General features: G+C 42.1%; 1 gene segment (V, D, J or C); it reads right to left on the minus strand.

Annotated features, from left to right (window-relative positions):
* Positions 1–8,575: 8,575 nt before the first annotated feature.
* LOC102401309 lies at positions 8,576–9,382 on the minus strand. The segment is given in 2 exon segments: positions 8,576–9,051; positions 9,138–9,382. Coding segments are annotated over 2 exon segments (429 nt in total).
* Positions 9,383–15,201: the final 5,819 nt, after the last annotated feature.

The raw sequence follows: 15,201 nt of genomic DNA on the forward strand, positions 1-15,201 counted from the left end.
GTGTTATAAATCTATTGGAGAGAGGATTCATGTTCATCCTCAAGTAAAAGGCTGCCTCATACAGTGTCCAGATTTCGTGAAAAAATAAGGAGCCTCACAATAGTTGGAACAGAGAAACTAAAAACATATATTTTTTTCTGAAATTCAGGGACATGCAAATCAAAACTACAATGAGATATCACCTCACCCATGTCCGAATGGCTATTATTGACAAGGCTAGAAATAACATGTTGAAGATGGGCAGAAAATAGAACCCTTGTGCACTGTTGGTGGGGATGTAAATTGGTGTAGTCGCATGAAAAATGGTATGGAGTTTCCCCTAAAGGTTAAAAATGAAACTACCACATGATCCAGCAATTCCACTTCTGAGTGTTTATCCGTAGAAAACAAAAACACTAAGAGATGCCTGCACCCTTATGTTCACTGTTTAATAGAACAGCCAAGGCACGGGAACAAGCCAAGTGCCCATCAACAGAAGAATCAAGTACCTGTGGTGTGTGTGTATATATATACACATATATTATACACATATATATGTGCAAGTAATCCCATTATATGGCCCCTCATTATGTCATGTGTTTAGACAGCTCTCCCAACTGCTGTACAGCTCTCCTCTTGACCAGTTTTTTCTCTACCATTCTATTTCTCTACCTCCCTCTGTTAGTCCATCTCTGTGCACAGATCTTCTCGATTTCCGATTGCTACCCCACACCCTCTTTCTTTCCAGCTCTGACTTTCTTCCCTCTCTTTCTCTTTATCGCTCCTCTGTTTTACAATTTCCTTCCTCGTCTCTATTTCTGTCACTTTCTGTCTCTCTTCTCGCCCATCTCTACTACCTGCCTTTCCTTTTCTAGTTCTCTATTTTTATTTCTTATTGATTTGACTTCTCTCTCTCTCCCTCTCTTTCCATTTTCTCTCATGATCAGCCTAACTACTTTAAATTTTCTGTGATTCCAACCTCTGCGATATCTCAGGATTGGCGTCTGGTAACTGACGATTCTATGTTACCATGTTGTGATGTTCCTGGTTCTATAAGGTAAGGACTTTGGGATTATTTCCTGCGCATTTGGAATATCATGTTATGGACTTCAGGCAGTGTTTAATACTGTGGAGTGTGCTGAGTTTTTTGTCAGCCGGGCATAGGCCCAGTCATGGAATGCTCTCGCCGGGCAGGTCCAGATAGTGCAATTTTCAGACTTTGCAGTGCTATTCACACCACATTGTGTGTCCCACCCCGAGTGGTTTCAAATCAAAATTTAAAGAACATGGTTGTGATTACATAGCCATATTTTTATAATGTGGATTTTTAAAACATTTTCCTTAAAGGTATACATTGGTGAAGAATGAAAACTACGTCAGAGTCCCACATTTCTGAATAAGGATGACTTAGTTCATTAAGGATTTTTTTTGTACATTCCTTTACTGACATAAACTTTGCCAACAACTTTACTGACATAATGACATATTATGGTAATGGTGTAAGTATATTGAAACAATGAAACAGATATGGTCCTTAAAATAGTTTAATATCTAGCCTGAGTCTATTGTGCATGTGTGTGTGTTTGTGTGTGTGTGTGTGTATTCTAAAAGATGAATTTCAGTGGCTTACAAACAGGAAGTAGTTTTGTTTCCATGTACATCCATATACAGTGACCACTAGCTGCAAAATTGCTGTTCGCGTGCTGAGGCCAAGTGTGGCAGTCAGATAAGGGGGATTGTAAGTTTTTTTTTTTTTTTTTTTTCTGAAAAGCATCTATCAGTCTTTCATGATTAAGGTAAAAATATAAAAAGTTACTTACCACAGGGAGCTACTATGAGCTTAGTTCCTTCTCCAAACATCTTCCAACCTGAGCTGTCATACTGGTTCAGGCTCCTACCATGATCTCAGCCTTCTCCTACCTTCATGGACTGACTAGCAGTTTAACAATTTTGGGCTGGCAATTTGACCTTCTGAGTTCTTTTGGAAGTCCTTGATGATGGGTTTTATGGCATCTGATATTTTATAAGTTTTCCTCAGATCAATGGGCCCAAATATCTGTTTTCCATGGTGAACTAATCATTGACAATACTGATTAAAAATGAAAAGGATAAAAGCAGGAAAAGAAGACAGTAGGAGGTTAACCACCTGTTCTGCTTTCCCATATTTCCAGGAAGAGTATTCAAAGAATTAAGAATTTTTTTTAAATTTCCAGGTGTTCATCTGTGTTGAAACTGCTTGGAGTTCACATCAAAGGAAAAGCTCTTCCGTTCTCACAAACACCAGGGCTGCTCAGTTAGTGATTTGGGAATATATTTCTGAAAGGAGGAAACTCTTCAGTAACTGAAAATGCAAATTTACCAATTCAAGTGTACTTGAGCAATGTGGACAAAGTTCTCCATTCATCGAGTAACATATTGTGTTTTTGGGGGAGGGAGAGTATTGTTGACTTACAATGTTGTTAGTTTCTAAAATGAAAACCAGTAATACAGATTTTGCAAATTATTGGAGAAAGGAGAACATTTTTTTTTATCTTAAACAATAGAGAAAAGAAAATTCAGAAAAGTGTTTGTCACTTAATAGACCATTTACAACAAAGTGATTCAATTATACATACATACTGCAAGGAGAGCCAACCAGTCCATTCTAAAGGAGATCAGTCCTGGGTGTTCTTTGGAAGGACTGATGCTAAAGCTGAAACTCCAATACTTTGGCCACCTCATGCAAAGAGTTGTCTCATTGGAAAAGACTCTGATGCTGGGAGGGATTGGGGGCAGGAGGAGAAGGGGACGACAGACGATGAGATGGCTGGATGGCATCACCGACTTGATGGACATGAGTTTGGGTGAACTCCGGGAGTTGGTGATGGACAGGGAGGCCTGGCGTGCTGCGATTCATGAGGTCAAAAAGAGTCGGCCACGACTGAGTGACTGAACTGAACTGACTAATGTATATATATACATATTCTTTTCCAATATGTTTAATACAGGGTATTAAATATAGTTCCCTGTATGCCAAAGCCTTTGACTGTGTGGATCACAATAAACTGTGGGAAATTCTGAAAGAAATGGGAATACCAGACCATCTGACCTGCCTCTTGAGAAATTTGTATGCAGGTCAGGAAGCAACAGTTAGAATTGGACATGGAACAACAGACTGGTTCCAAATAGGAAAAGGAGTACGTCAAAGCTGTATATTGTCACCCTGCTTATTTAACTTATATGCTGAGTACATCATGAGAAATGCTGGATGGAAGAAACACAAGCTGGAATCAAGATTGCTGGGAGAAATATCAATAACCTCAGATATGCAGATGACACCACCCTTATGGCAGAAAGTGAAGAGGAACTAAAAGCCTCTTGATGAAAGTGAAAGTGGAGAGTAAAAAAAGTTGGCTTAAAGCTCAACATTCAGAAAATGAAGATCATGGCATCCGGTCCCATCACTTCATGGGAAATAGATGGGGAAACAGTGGAAACAGTGTCAGACTTTCTTTTTTTGGGCTCCAAAATCACTGCAGATGGTGACTGCAGCCATGAAATTAAAAGACGCTTACACCTTGGAAGGAAAGTTATGACCAACCTAGATAGCATATTCAAAAGCAGAGACATTACTTTGCCAACAAAGGTCCGTCTAGTCAAGACTATGGTTTTTCCTGTGGTCATGTATGGACGTGAGAGTTGGACTGTGAAGAAGGCTGAGCACCGAAGAATTGATGCTTTTGAACTGTGGTACTGGAGAAGACTCTTGAGAGTCCCTTGCACTGCAAGGAGATCCAACCAGTCCATTCTGAAGGAGATCAGCCCTGGGATTTCTTTGGAAGGAATGATCCTGAAGCTGAAACTCCAGTACTTTGGCCCCCTCATGGGAAGAGTTGACTCATTGGAAAAGACTCTGATGCTGGGAGGGATTGGGGCAGGAGGAGAAGGGGAAGACAGAGGATGAGATGGCTGGATGGCATCACTGACTCGATGGACATGAGTCTGAGTGAACTCTGGGGGTTGGTGATGGACAGGGAGGCCTGGTGTGTTGCGATTCATGGGGTGGGGTCACAAAGAGTTGGACACGACTGAGCGACTAATCTGATCTGATCTGATCTGATGCTCTACAGTAGGACCTTGTTGTTTATATATTTTATATATAATAGTTTGTATCTGCTAATCCCAAACTCCTAATCTATCCGTTTCCCGCCCCTTTCACTTTTGGGAGCTGTAAGCTTGTTTTCTATGTCTGTGAGTCTGTTTCTGTTTTGTAAATAAGTTCATCTGTGTCATATTTTAGATTTCACATGTAAGTGATATCACACGGTGTTTGTGTTACTCTGTCTGACTTCATTTAGCATAGCATCTCTACGCCCATTCATGTCACTGTGAATGGTGTTATTTAACTCTTTTTTTAGGGCTGAAGAGTATTCCACTGTGTATATAATACCACCTCTTCTTTATCCATTCATCTGTCAGTGGACATTAGGTAGGTTCCATGTTTTGGCTATTGTAGATATTGGTGCTATGAAATTTGAATGCATACATATTTTTGAATTATAGTTTTGTCCAGATATATGCCTAGGAGTGAGATTGCTGGATCATATGGCAATTCTATTTTTAGTTTTTTAAGGAACCTCCATAATGTTCTCCACAGTGTCTGCAGCAATGTACATTCCCATCAACAGTGTAAGAGGGTTCCTTTTCTTCACCATCTCTCTAGCATTTGTTATATGTAGACTTTTTAATGATACATTCTGACCAGTGTGAGGTGAATCTTCATTGCTTTGATTTGCATTTCTGTAATAATTAGTGACAGGCAACATGATTCTTTACCACATAATTAGAAATGAGAATACAAGTTCTGTGATGACTTATTATCTTTCATAGGATAAAAGAAGAAATTTGTAGAATACTATTTTCCTTGAAATTATAGATTCCTTATTTAAACTAAAATTTGAGAGCTAAGGCCAGTTCTCTTATGATGAAAGAAGAAATGTCTTCCAGACTGTTCTGTAATCTTAAGCCACTCAATTGGATAAAGAGAAAAAGAAATTGCCAGAAGCAACCGAATGCTCCTCTGATCACAGATAAGCTGTCCATTTGCCAGGACAGAGACAGGACTGACCCTGATTTCTCCACATCTGCTCCAGACCCACCCTATCATTGTTAAATCCCTTACTCCATCAAGCATAGTGCCTTCCCTACAGAGATAAATCTATATGATCGATATTATTGGTACAAAAGAAAAATGTTAAAATAAATCTGTAATTCTTTAATATAGTGTTTACACTGTATTTTCAAAACCAGTTACACTCCTTAGCTCCTTTTATGTAAATGATGGTATTTTGAGCCAAGAAACAAGTCTCCACAGATGGGGATGTAACATAAGGATGGATGATCATGTAGAAAATGATAGAGCTGGAATGCAAATATTTCTGTAATACCAAGTGCCCACAGTGTGCTACAGAAGGGAACACAGAATCATTCAATACTGCTTTTCATTCTTTTAAAAACAATTTTTCGTTCCTTTTGGAATATAGTTGATTAACAATGTTCTGTCAGTTTCAAGTATACAACAAAGTGATTTTAATTCTAATTTTGCCTATTACCTGCTTGATTTATTTGCTATCTAACACTCAGTGTTCTAACTCTGAAAATGTAGTAAGAACACCTATGTCTCACATCATTATAGGGAAGATGCATAGCACAATCCAGATATAACACAGGAGTTCAGTAGATCCGTGACCTGTATCTCCTTCCTCTCTGCTCCTTCTCTTTTTGGAAGGAGGCAGGTCACAGAGACACCACTGAGGGGACCTAATGTGGACTGGGGTACACCTTTTGCATCCCCTTACTTCCTTGACTTGAATGATATCATTGGTATTTCCTGACAGAACAACTTTCTATCAGGGGTGTTAGAGATCTCAGCCTTGCCTCCCAGTATGCACTCTGTGATGGAGCTTCATGGTCAAGGCTGTGGGGCAGCCACACCCATCTTTGTCCTTCAGGGAGATCCCCACCCATCTCACACCTAACGTGAGCAAGGAAGGAGCTGACTGTAAATGTCCTATATTTCCTGTTCCAAAGAGGTATGGAAAATTAATGTCAGAAAAGTTTGATTCAAAAATTAATAACTATATACCAATAAAGTTTTTAAAAAATTAGTAAAAATCTATTACTCTTCTACTCTATCACACTGCCCTCAATGAACACGACCTGGGGCATCAGCACAACGCACAGCCACGCCTTTGCCATCCTACATCCCTCACTTGGAGAGAGACAGACTAGCTGAAGTGCTTCCCAAAGTAAGTGACAGTCTTGGGACCGTTTCTTTCATCCTGGCAGTGATTACCCTGAAAACAAGATCACCCAATAAAGATATACTCTAGGTTTCTAAATATGTCTCAGTAGGATTTTCATGCAGAAAAGAGCTAATCTATCACCGTGGAAGTTGCAACTGACATTAAGTGGTATAATTCCAAGAGAGAGACATTTTGGAATGGTTATATTCTGCTTTAGACCTGAGAAAAGTGATGCCTAAAAGCGTGAAGATCTTGCTCAAGGTCACAGAGCTCATAAGGGAAAAGCCAGAGTCAGTGAGGGGTGAGAATAGGGTTCACGCCATAGTTGAGGTTCACAGCAGAGGCACTGGGCTGTCCCTTCCTGGGGACTGTGGACCACGTATTAATAGCTCTGTAAGGACATGGGTGATGAGCTGGTTCTTCTTGTTGGCCACATTGTCACCAGTTCAAAAAATTCACTCTCTGTGGAGTCTGGCATTGGTGTGACTGCAAGAACAGGAAAGAGTTGTATTAGAAAGATGAACTAAACGAACGTGATACAGAGCTAGAGTAAGTTTCTGTCCCCTTTAGCTTCACCTCTTCTAACACATTCTGGGGGATCTTAGCTTTGAATTAGGCCTTCAGTGAAGGGTTGGGCTCTTTCAGAAGGAAAGCATATATCAATTATACATTTCTAACTGCAAAATGAGAGCTCAGGGAGGTAGACAATGAGTTTAGGAATCTTTTATTAATTGTTTTACCATTGCTAGTAAGCTGTACATAAACTTTGAATTTCCACTTGAAAAGGTCTAAATTCAGCTTAAACTTCAAAAAGATTTTCTTTCTCTCCCTCATACAGCATCAGGGGCTTTCCTGTTTTGGGCTTGAAGAATCAGTGACACAGGCTTTCTTTGTTTTTTCTTCTTCTTTTCATAAGAAGGTAGTGAATATAGTGATAAGTGATTTGTGTGATTTTCCTACAAATACAGAGATCAGAGGCATATACTTTTAGCTGTTCAACCCCCTCATTTTATAGAAGAGAGCAGAGTAGCCAGAGATTCACTCAAAATTCCATATGTGGTGACATTCAAGGAGACGTGTATAACAGGATATTGAATATAGCTCCCTGTGCTATACAATATGACCTTTTTGCCAATCCAATCTGTATATAATAGTTTGCATCTGCTAATCCCAAGCTCCAGTCCTTCCCTCCCCGACCCTCCTTCCCCTTGGCAATCGCACGCCTGTTTTCTGTGCCCCTGAGTCTGTTTCTGTTTCATAGATGGGTTCATTTGTGCCATATTTCAGATTCCACATATATGTGATATAAAAGGGTATCTGTCTTTCTGTTTTTAACTTATTTCACTTAGAATGATAATCTCTGGTTGTATTCATGTTGCTGCAAAGGGCATTATTTTATTCTTTTTTATGACTGAGTAGTATTCCATTGTGTATATGCACCACATCTTCTTTATTTATTCATTTGTTGATGGAAGTTTAGGTTGTTTGCATGTTTGGGCTATTGTGAAGTATACTTCAATGAAAAGAAATTAAATTAAAAGAAAACAACAACAATAGAGAGAAGTGTAAAGCAGAGAACCTGATGTCTCATCCAGGGTTAACTGCATCACCATGAGGATTCTTATCAACTCAAACTCATGAGTGCCAGGCATGCCAATAGAGGAGCACACTGAGACATTTCCAATATTGTTTCCTGGGCTTCTAACTGCTGTCTCTTCCCCCGAAAAATGTTAACAATGGGTGAACAACTTAGAGACTGGGATCAGGCATATACTTCCAGGCTCAGCTTTCAAACATTTTGTGGCAGATCTAGACTGTCCTTCACCCTTGAAATCATTTATGTGACATTTTGTCTGTGCATCCTACAAGGAAAATGGTCAGATTTTTATATTTTCAGTCAATACCAGAGCTGTCCGTTAGAAATAAATGTGAGTCACCAATTCAAGCCATAGATGAAAATGTTTTGGCTTCTGCATTAAAAAAATGAATGTTAGGACTATTTTTCCTTAGTCCAAGATGTCCAAAATATTTCAACAGTAAGTCAATATAAAAATAATTAAAGAGATATTCCACTTTTTTTTTCCTGCAACTATCTTCAATATATAGCTTGTGTTGTAGACATACAGCCCATCTCAGCGTGGACTCTTGAACTAAATACATTTCAAGGGCTCAGTAGCTGGATGTGTTTAGTAGCTAGTGGATTGAGCAGCCCAGATTCTCCTCCAAATGCTCCAGACAAGCTGAACTGGACAATCTTTGGAAAAGTCCCTGCCACCTGCCCAGCTTTTTACCTGGGTCAGCTTCAGCTCCCATCAGATTTTATTTGCAGAAGCCCTACAGTGGGGGGAGTCATCAGGAAGCTGAGAGATCTCCCCAAGGCAACCTAAGGGACCTGGAGGCGGTGGCAGTTGCCAGGACTGGGAGAGCAGTGGGTCTCAGCGCTTTTTGTGCAGATCCCGGGGCTGCGCACACTGCTGTGCCGATTCCCAGGTAGCACAGTAGTACAGTCCTTCGTCGCTCTTCGCCAGCTTCCTCAAGGACATGGTGCAGCTCTTGCCATCCGTGCCGTGGGCCGCGTTGACTTTATCACCTCTTAGGACTGAATCCCACTGCACATCCCGCTTGGACAAGGCTAGATAGAGAAGCCTCTCAGGGGCCTGGCCCTCCAGCTGGCGGAACCAGTGGACGTAATCCACAGACTTACTGATCTGACAGGGCATAGTGATAGCTCCACCCGTGTGCCCCACCATCACGGACCGCTGGAACACCCTGATCTCCTGCTGGATGCCTGCAAGGGATGAGATGAGGGCAGGTTGAGTCCGCAGCCTCCGGATGCATCCCGCCCGGCGGACTGGGGAAGCCGCAGGGACTCACCTGGAACCACGAGGGCCCAGAGGAGGGCCATGAGGCCCAGAACGGCTCTGCCCCCTGCCCCAAGAGAAGAGCCCATGGTGGTGGGGCTCAAGTTGCCCGGAGGCTCCACACCTGGGTGTATGATGGAGGTCAGGTCAGGGTCTGAGTGGGTGCTTCTCCCAGGCTACCCGGGGCAACTGGTGAGAGAAATAAGGGAGGGGTGGAAGAGGGAGGAGCCAGAGGGAGGAGACAAGAGTCTGACCACAGGGTGAGGGAAGGAATGGTAAAGGAGAACGTTCTGAGAAACACTAACGAATATTCGTGGAATAATGAAATAGTAATACAGAGATCGGTGATTGGGCATCAAATATACTTTGGCAGTGTGCTAACTGATTTATGTTCATTGTTTTGTTAAATCCTGAAACCTTTTGGGATAAATAATATCTTCGTTTTGGAAATGGGGAAAGCTGGGGCTATTTTACTTCATTTTGTTTTAACTTTTATTTTAGAGTATAGTATAGTCGATTTACAATGTTGTGTTAGTTTCAGCTGTACAGCAAAGTGACATATATATATGTATGAATATATTCATACGTGTATGAATCTGAATCCCTTTTCAGATCCTTTTCCCATATAGTTTATTACAGAATATGGAGTAGAGTTTGCTGTGGTATACAGTAGGTCCTTGTTGTTTATTTTATATATGGTGGTGGTTTAGTCTCAAAGTTGTGTCCTTTGCTTTGCGACCCCATGGACTGTAGCCTACAAGGCTCCTCTGTCCATGGGGATTCTCCTGGCAAGAATACTGGAGTGGGTTGCCATGCCCTACTCCAGGGGATCTTCCCAACCCAGGATCGAACCTGGTCTCTTGCATTGCAGGCATATTTTTTTACCAATTGAGCCACCAGGGAAGCCCATTTAATATATAGATGCAGGGAGGGATTGGGGGCAGGAGGAGAAGGGGATGACAGAGGATGAGATGGCTGGATGGCATCACTGACTCGATGGACGTGAGTCTGAATGAACTCTGGGAGTTGGTGATGGACAGGGAGGCCTGGCGTGCTGCGATTCATGGGGTTGCGAAGAGTTGGCCATGACTGAGCGACTGAACTGAACTGAGTGTGTATATATTAATCTCAAATTCCTAATTTATCCCTTCCCCCAAAGGAGATGGTTTTTAAGTCACTGCATGCCCAAGAAGAATTAGGTTGGGATTTGAAGCCAGGTCTGGCTGGAGACAAATCTCATGCTCTCTTTGGCCACTTTATGCCCACAGAGCAGTGAGTGCCCTGCTAATTAGGGAGGAGAAGACAAACCCAGAACAACCATCTTTGATGAAAAGTCCTGCTAGTATCTAAGCCAGCATTGGGTTGTATCCTCCAAGGGTCCCATCAGAGGGGGACTAAATCTTCCGAATAATATGATAGCTGTGTATTTTTGGCAAGGGGTTTCACCTCCTTTTTTCCCTCTGTGAAAAGGGAAGTCATGGGGTTGTACGGAGAGTAAACAGGCTCATGTGAACACAGTGTGTAGTCCAGTCCCAGAGGCAGAGAAAGAGCTCCGGAGATGATAGGGCTTATTGTTTACCTTGCACCCAGATGTGTGTGCATGCTCAGTCATTCTGTTGTGTCCAACTATCTGTGACCCCAGGGACTGCACCCACCAGGCTCCTCTACCCATGGGATTCTCTAGGCAAGAATACTGGAGTGGGTTGCCATGCCCTCCTCCGGGGCATCATTCTGACCCAGGGGTCAAACCCAAGTCTCCTGTGTCTCCTGCATTGCAGGTAGATTCTTTACCTTCTGAGCCACTAGGGAAGACTGAACCTGGACAGTTTCTAGTAAATGATGTCTGGGGTCCACTTAATATGGAAATTAGAGGGAAGATCGCAGTTTTGGAGAATCAGGTGTGTGTGTGTGTGTGTGTGTTTAAAGGAGGATTCCTAAATTGAACGAGAGGTCAGTGAGGACCAGGGGACAGGGCCACGTCCCCCTATCTTTGCATCATATCCTCAGAAATTTTAAGATAGGGCACTGGGAGCGATCAGCTGAAGGATCCACCCGAAATGAAGCTTTGAGAATAAAGACAGCAATCACTTCCACCTGAAATACGGGTTCCTTTCCAGTTATATTAATTGTACCCGGGGCCTCCTTAGTATGTACTTTTTTTTAATCACTCAGTCGTGTGTATAGCTATGCTAATTTTCAGGCTAATTTTGCCTTGAAGCCCAGGAGAAGGGGTGGTGAGGGTATGGTGAGGAAAGGGGACTTGGGTTGGGCAGGGAAGCTGTGAGTCCCTCAGCACGCACACCAGGCCTAGTTCCTGAGCTTCTCTTCTGCAGCACAAAGTCAGACGTGCTCAGCTGCAACCTAGATGCAAGACTCAGTGTCCTGAAATGAAGGCTTTGGTGAGGTGTGAGCCAAATAAAAAGCTAATGGAATACTTGCTGAAAGAGTATTCCAGGACTATCACTTACACCATCCTGAGATGTATAGCCCAGCTGTGGTAAAATGTTAGGTAGAAAATAAAGTGACAATTGAGGTGACATCTACATAGACAAACAACAGTGTCAGAAAGACCAGCAGTGGCGGTTGGAAGCCTTGTACTGCATCGGTGGTACTCAACAAACTTCAGCCTGTCTTCCTTCAGTAGTGTTCAGACATAAAACAAAAATGTGGGCGTGGAAATAGTAGATCCCTTTCTAAAATTTATTCTAAAAATAAATCCTTCGATAGCCTTCCATATGGTTCTTTAAGTGTCTAAAACACAGTCCATGTTCAGTACATAAACTTCTAAATGAAAACATAGGGCAAAATGTAGCATTTTGCCTTTTTACACCGTATCTCAAATATTCTTATTTCCTCTCTTTCTAACCATGAAAAAACCTTCACTGAAAGTCACCAACAAAGAGAAAAACACCAGAGATGAGATCTTCCTTTTGAAGGCTGAAAAGGTGCCATTCACCGCTGATGTTATTGAACAGCTAATAAAGAATTTATTGATTGTAATATCTCACCACATAGTGCCATATCCATATACATTTAATCACCTGCCTGAGGATGGTAAGATAATGTCATGGTCCACCCTGTATTCAGAGGAGACTGAATCTGATCTCTTAATGAAAAGATGCCAGTAGTATTTCATCGTAAGCAAAATATCTTTTTGACTTGCAGAATGGAATTCTTGTTTCATGTCTGAGATTTCTTTTATATTTCTTCTAGTGTATGTGCTCAGTTGTTCCTAACTCTTTGGGACCCCATGGACTGTAGCCCACTGGATTCCTCCATCCATGTAATTTTCCAGGCAGGAATACTGGAGAGGTTGCCATTTCCTACTCCAATATTTCTTAAGACCCTACATTTGTCTTGCTTTAAAAAAAAAAAAAACAACCTCATGTACATGCCCTTTTTGTACAATTTTAAAAAGTAACAACTTCCTACATATCAAAATAATTAGTTTTATTTTTCCTGTTTTTCATCATACATTTGGCCTAACGTGTTGGAATAAGGGGGACACAAGGGATTATGAATACATACCAAAGCTCTCCAGAAACAGTATCTTTCTCTTAAGAGAATGATCTAAATCAGTCTGGATACTCTTCTTTGAAACTACACCATGAAATCATTGCCATCATTTTCCCTTGTATTTAGATAGTTTGAATTAAAATAAACTCAATTACATAGTGAGCTATTCTTTTAAAAAAAGAATGTTCAACATAATGCTTCATAGGAAGGCAGCATGTCTACTCGTTTTTGGATTTTCTTTTTTATATTCATTGTTATTCAAGAAACACTTAGTTGTGTATAGGTAAAATGGCACTGGTTTGGGTGGAAACAGTGATTTGTGTGGATCTAATTGACTCCACCCATGCTCAGTCTAAGAATGGGCCACAGGACAGAAATGCAGCTGGAGGCTCCCTGGGGAGCTGGGGCCTCATCAGGGGGAGCTTCTTACATGGAGAGAGGGGAGGGGGGAGCTCCAGGGTCTGGCCTTGGACTAAAACCTCAAGACTTCAGTGGTGTCATTACAATGAGAGTATCTTGTCTGAGGAGTGAACCTGTGTCTACACCACGATCATAGCTGGGGCCTGAGCCAGACATCAGTGTGTGATTTTAACCTGAGAAAGAGCTCTCCTCCCATCTTGGGCTGGACCAGTATGACTCGGCTAGTCTCCCTAGGAGGGCACCACCCCCTAGGTGTTGGCTTTCAGAGCAGAGACAAGAGGAATGAGGATGTGACTTGAATGTGCCCTGTGGTTGGACTGTGAGAGCTGAAGCCTTGACCTCAGCCATGAAGCCCTGCTTCCCTCTGGGACTGGATGGATGGAGTGCAGGGTCTGGACCCCACTCTGGACCTGCTAGGTGTGTCTGTGGGGGGACACCTGCTCTTCATGCTCACATTGCTGAACAACCCTCTGCTATTCACCTGTCACACTGTCATCTGATTTACTGTCCCCTAGTAAGCCTTGCTCAGGTTGACTCTAAAGTCATTTAGTTCCTTTACGGGGTCTTGGGTGACTCAGTATATGACACTCAATTGCACAGGTCAACCCTGGTCTTCTGTGTCTATTTTCTCATGAGAAAAAAAGCATCTCACATCAGTCCATGCAGCTTGGTTCAGGGATTGGGTCTTGTGTCCTCCCATCTACACTGAGAAAATGAAACCAAGATGTACCAGTCTCAGTAAGTCACAGACTAAGGAAGAACACAAGTGGCTGGAGGAGTGTCAAGGATGATCTTAGTGCTGTAAGGAGTCCTGTCTGCTTTTTCCTTCAGGGTCAAGGGCGTGGTCGAAGGTGCAGCGTCTGAACATTCTGGGTGTAAGTTTCCCAACTCACTTAGGAGCTAATTGGAGGAACTGTATATTTAAATGGGCTTCCCTGGTGGCTCAGCAGTAAAGAATCTGCCTGCAATGCAGGAGGCAAAGGAGACTTGGGTTTGGTCCCTGGGTCAAGAAGATCTCCTGGAGGAGGGTATGGCAACCCACTCCAGTATTCTTGCCTGGAGAATCCCCATGGACAGAGGACCCTGGCAGGCTGCAGTCCTTAGGGTCACAAAGAGTCAGACACCACTGAAGCAACTGAGTATGCACGTGCATATACTTCCCTAATGGGGAACCATGACCCACAGCCTACTATGTTTGATAACAATTATATGCCTGTGTAGAGAGAACTTTTCTTCCATTAGTTGTGACCTTTTGAAAGTGAGCAAAGTTGGTAGTGGTTTAACTGTGCTTATACTTTTTTGACACCTCAACTACCCCTTGAACAGTCTCAACCAGTAGGGCCTGTTTGACTTTAAATAGTTTCCACAAATCAACCAAAATGTGGTTTCGAGCATGTGAACAAAACTGAAGCCTGGGAGGATGAAACCCCATCAGCCACACCAGCGCACTCCTGCTGCCACTCAGGCTGTCACCCCACCCGCACTGCCCTCCCCTCTCTACCCCTCCCAGGCCAGGGCAGCCCAGGGCAAGAGGGGCAGGAAGTTGGACACCACAGGAGACGCTGTCCAGTATGGTCCTGGCCGGAAAATCAGCTGCACGAAACTTCTCAGAGATTTGCAAATTTCCCCTTTTCTAAATTTTTATTGCTTCCTTTTTAAAATTTACTCTTTATTTAATAGTAGTGTATAGTTGATTTATAATGCTGTGTTAGTTTCAGGTGTACAGCAAAGTGATTCAGTTATGCATATACATATATCCATTCTTCTTCAGATTCTTTTCTCATATAAGTTATCACAGAATATTGAGTAGAGTTCTTTGTGCTATGCAGTAGGTCCTTGTTGATCATCTGTTTTATATTTAGCAGTTTGTATATGTTAATCCTAAACTCCTATATATCCCTCCCCCAACTTTTCCCCTTTGGTAACCATAAACCTGTTTTTTAAGTCTGTGAATCTATTCTTTTTTTAATGTAAGTTTATTTGTAGAATTTTTTTTTTACATTCCATATATAAATGTTGTCATACGATATTTGTCTTTCTCTGATTTACCCCACTTGGTATGATAATCTCCAGATCCATCCATGTTGCAATAAAATGACCATATGATGCAGCAATCCCACTCATGGGTGTATATCTGGAGA

The sequence above is a fragment of the Bubalus bubalis genome, chromosome 8 (genome assembly GCF_019923935.1).
Source record: "Bubalus bubalis isolate 160015118507 breed Murrah chromosome 8, NDDB_SH_1, whole genome shotgun sequence".
Taxonomy (NCBI): Eukaryota; Metazoa; Chordata; class Mammalia; order Artiodactyla; family Bovidae; genus Bubalus; species Bubalus bubalis.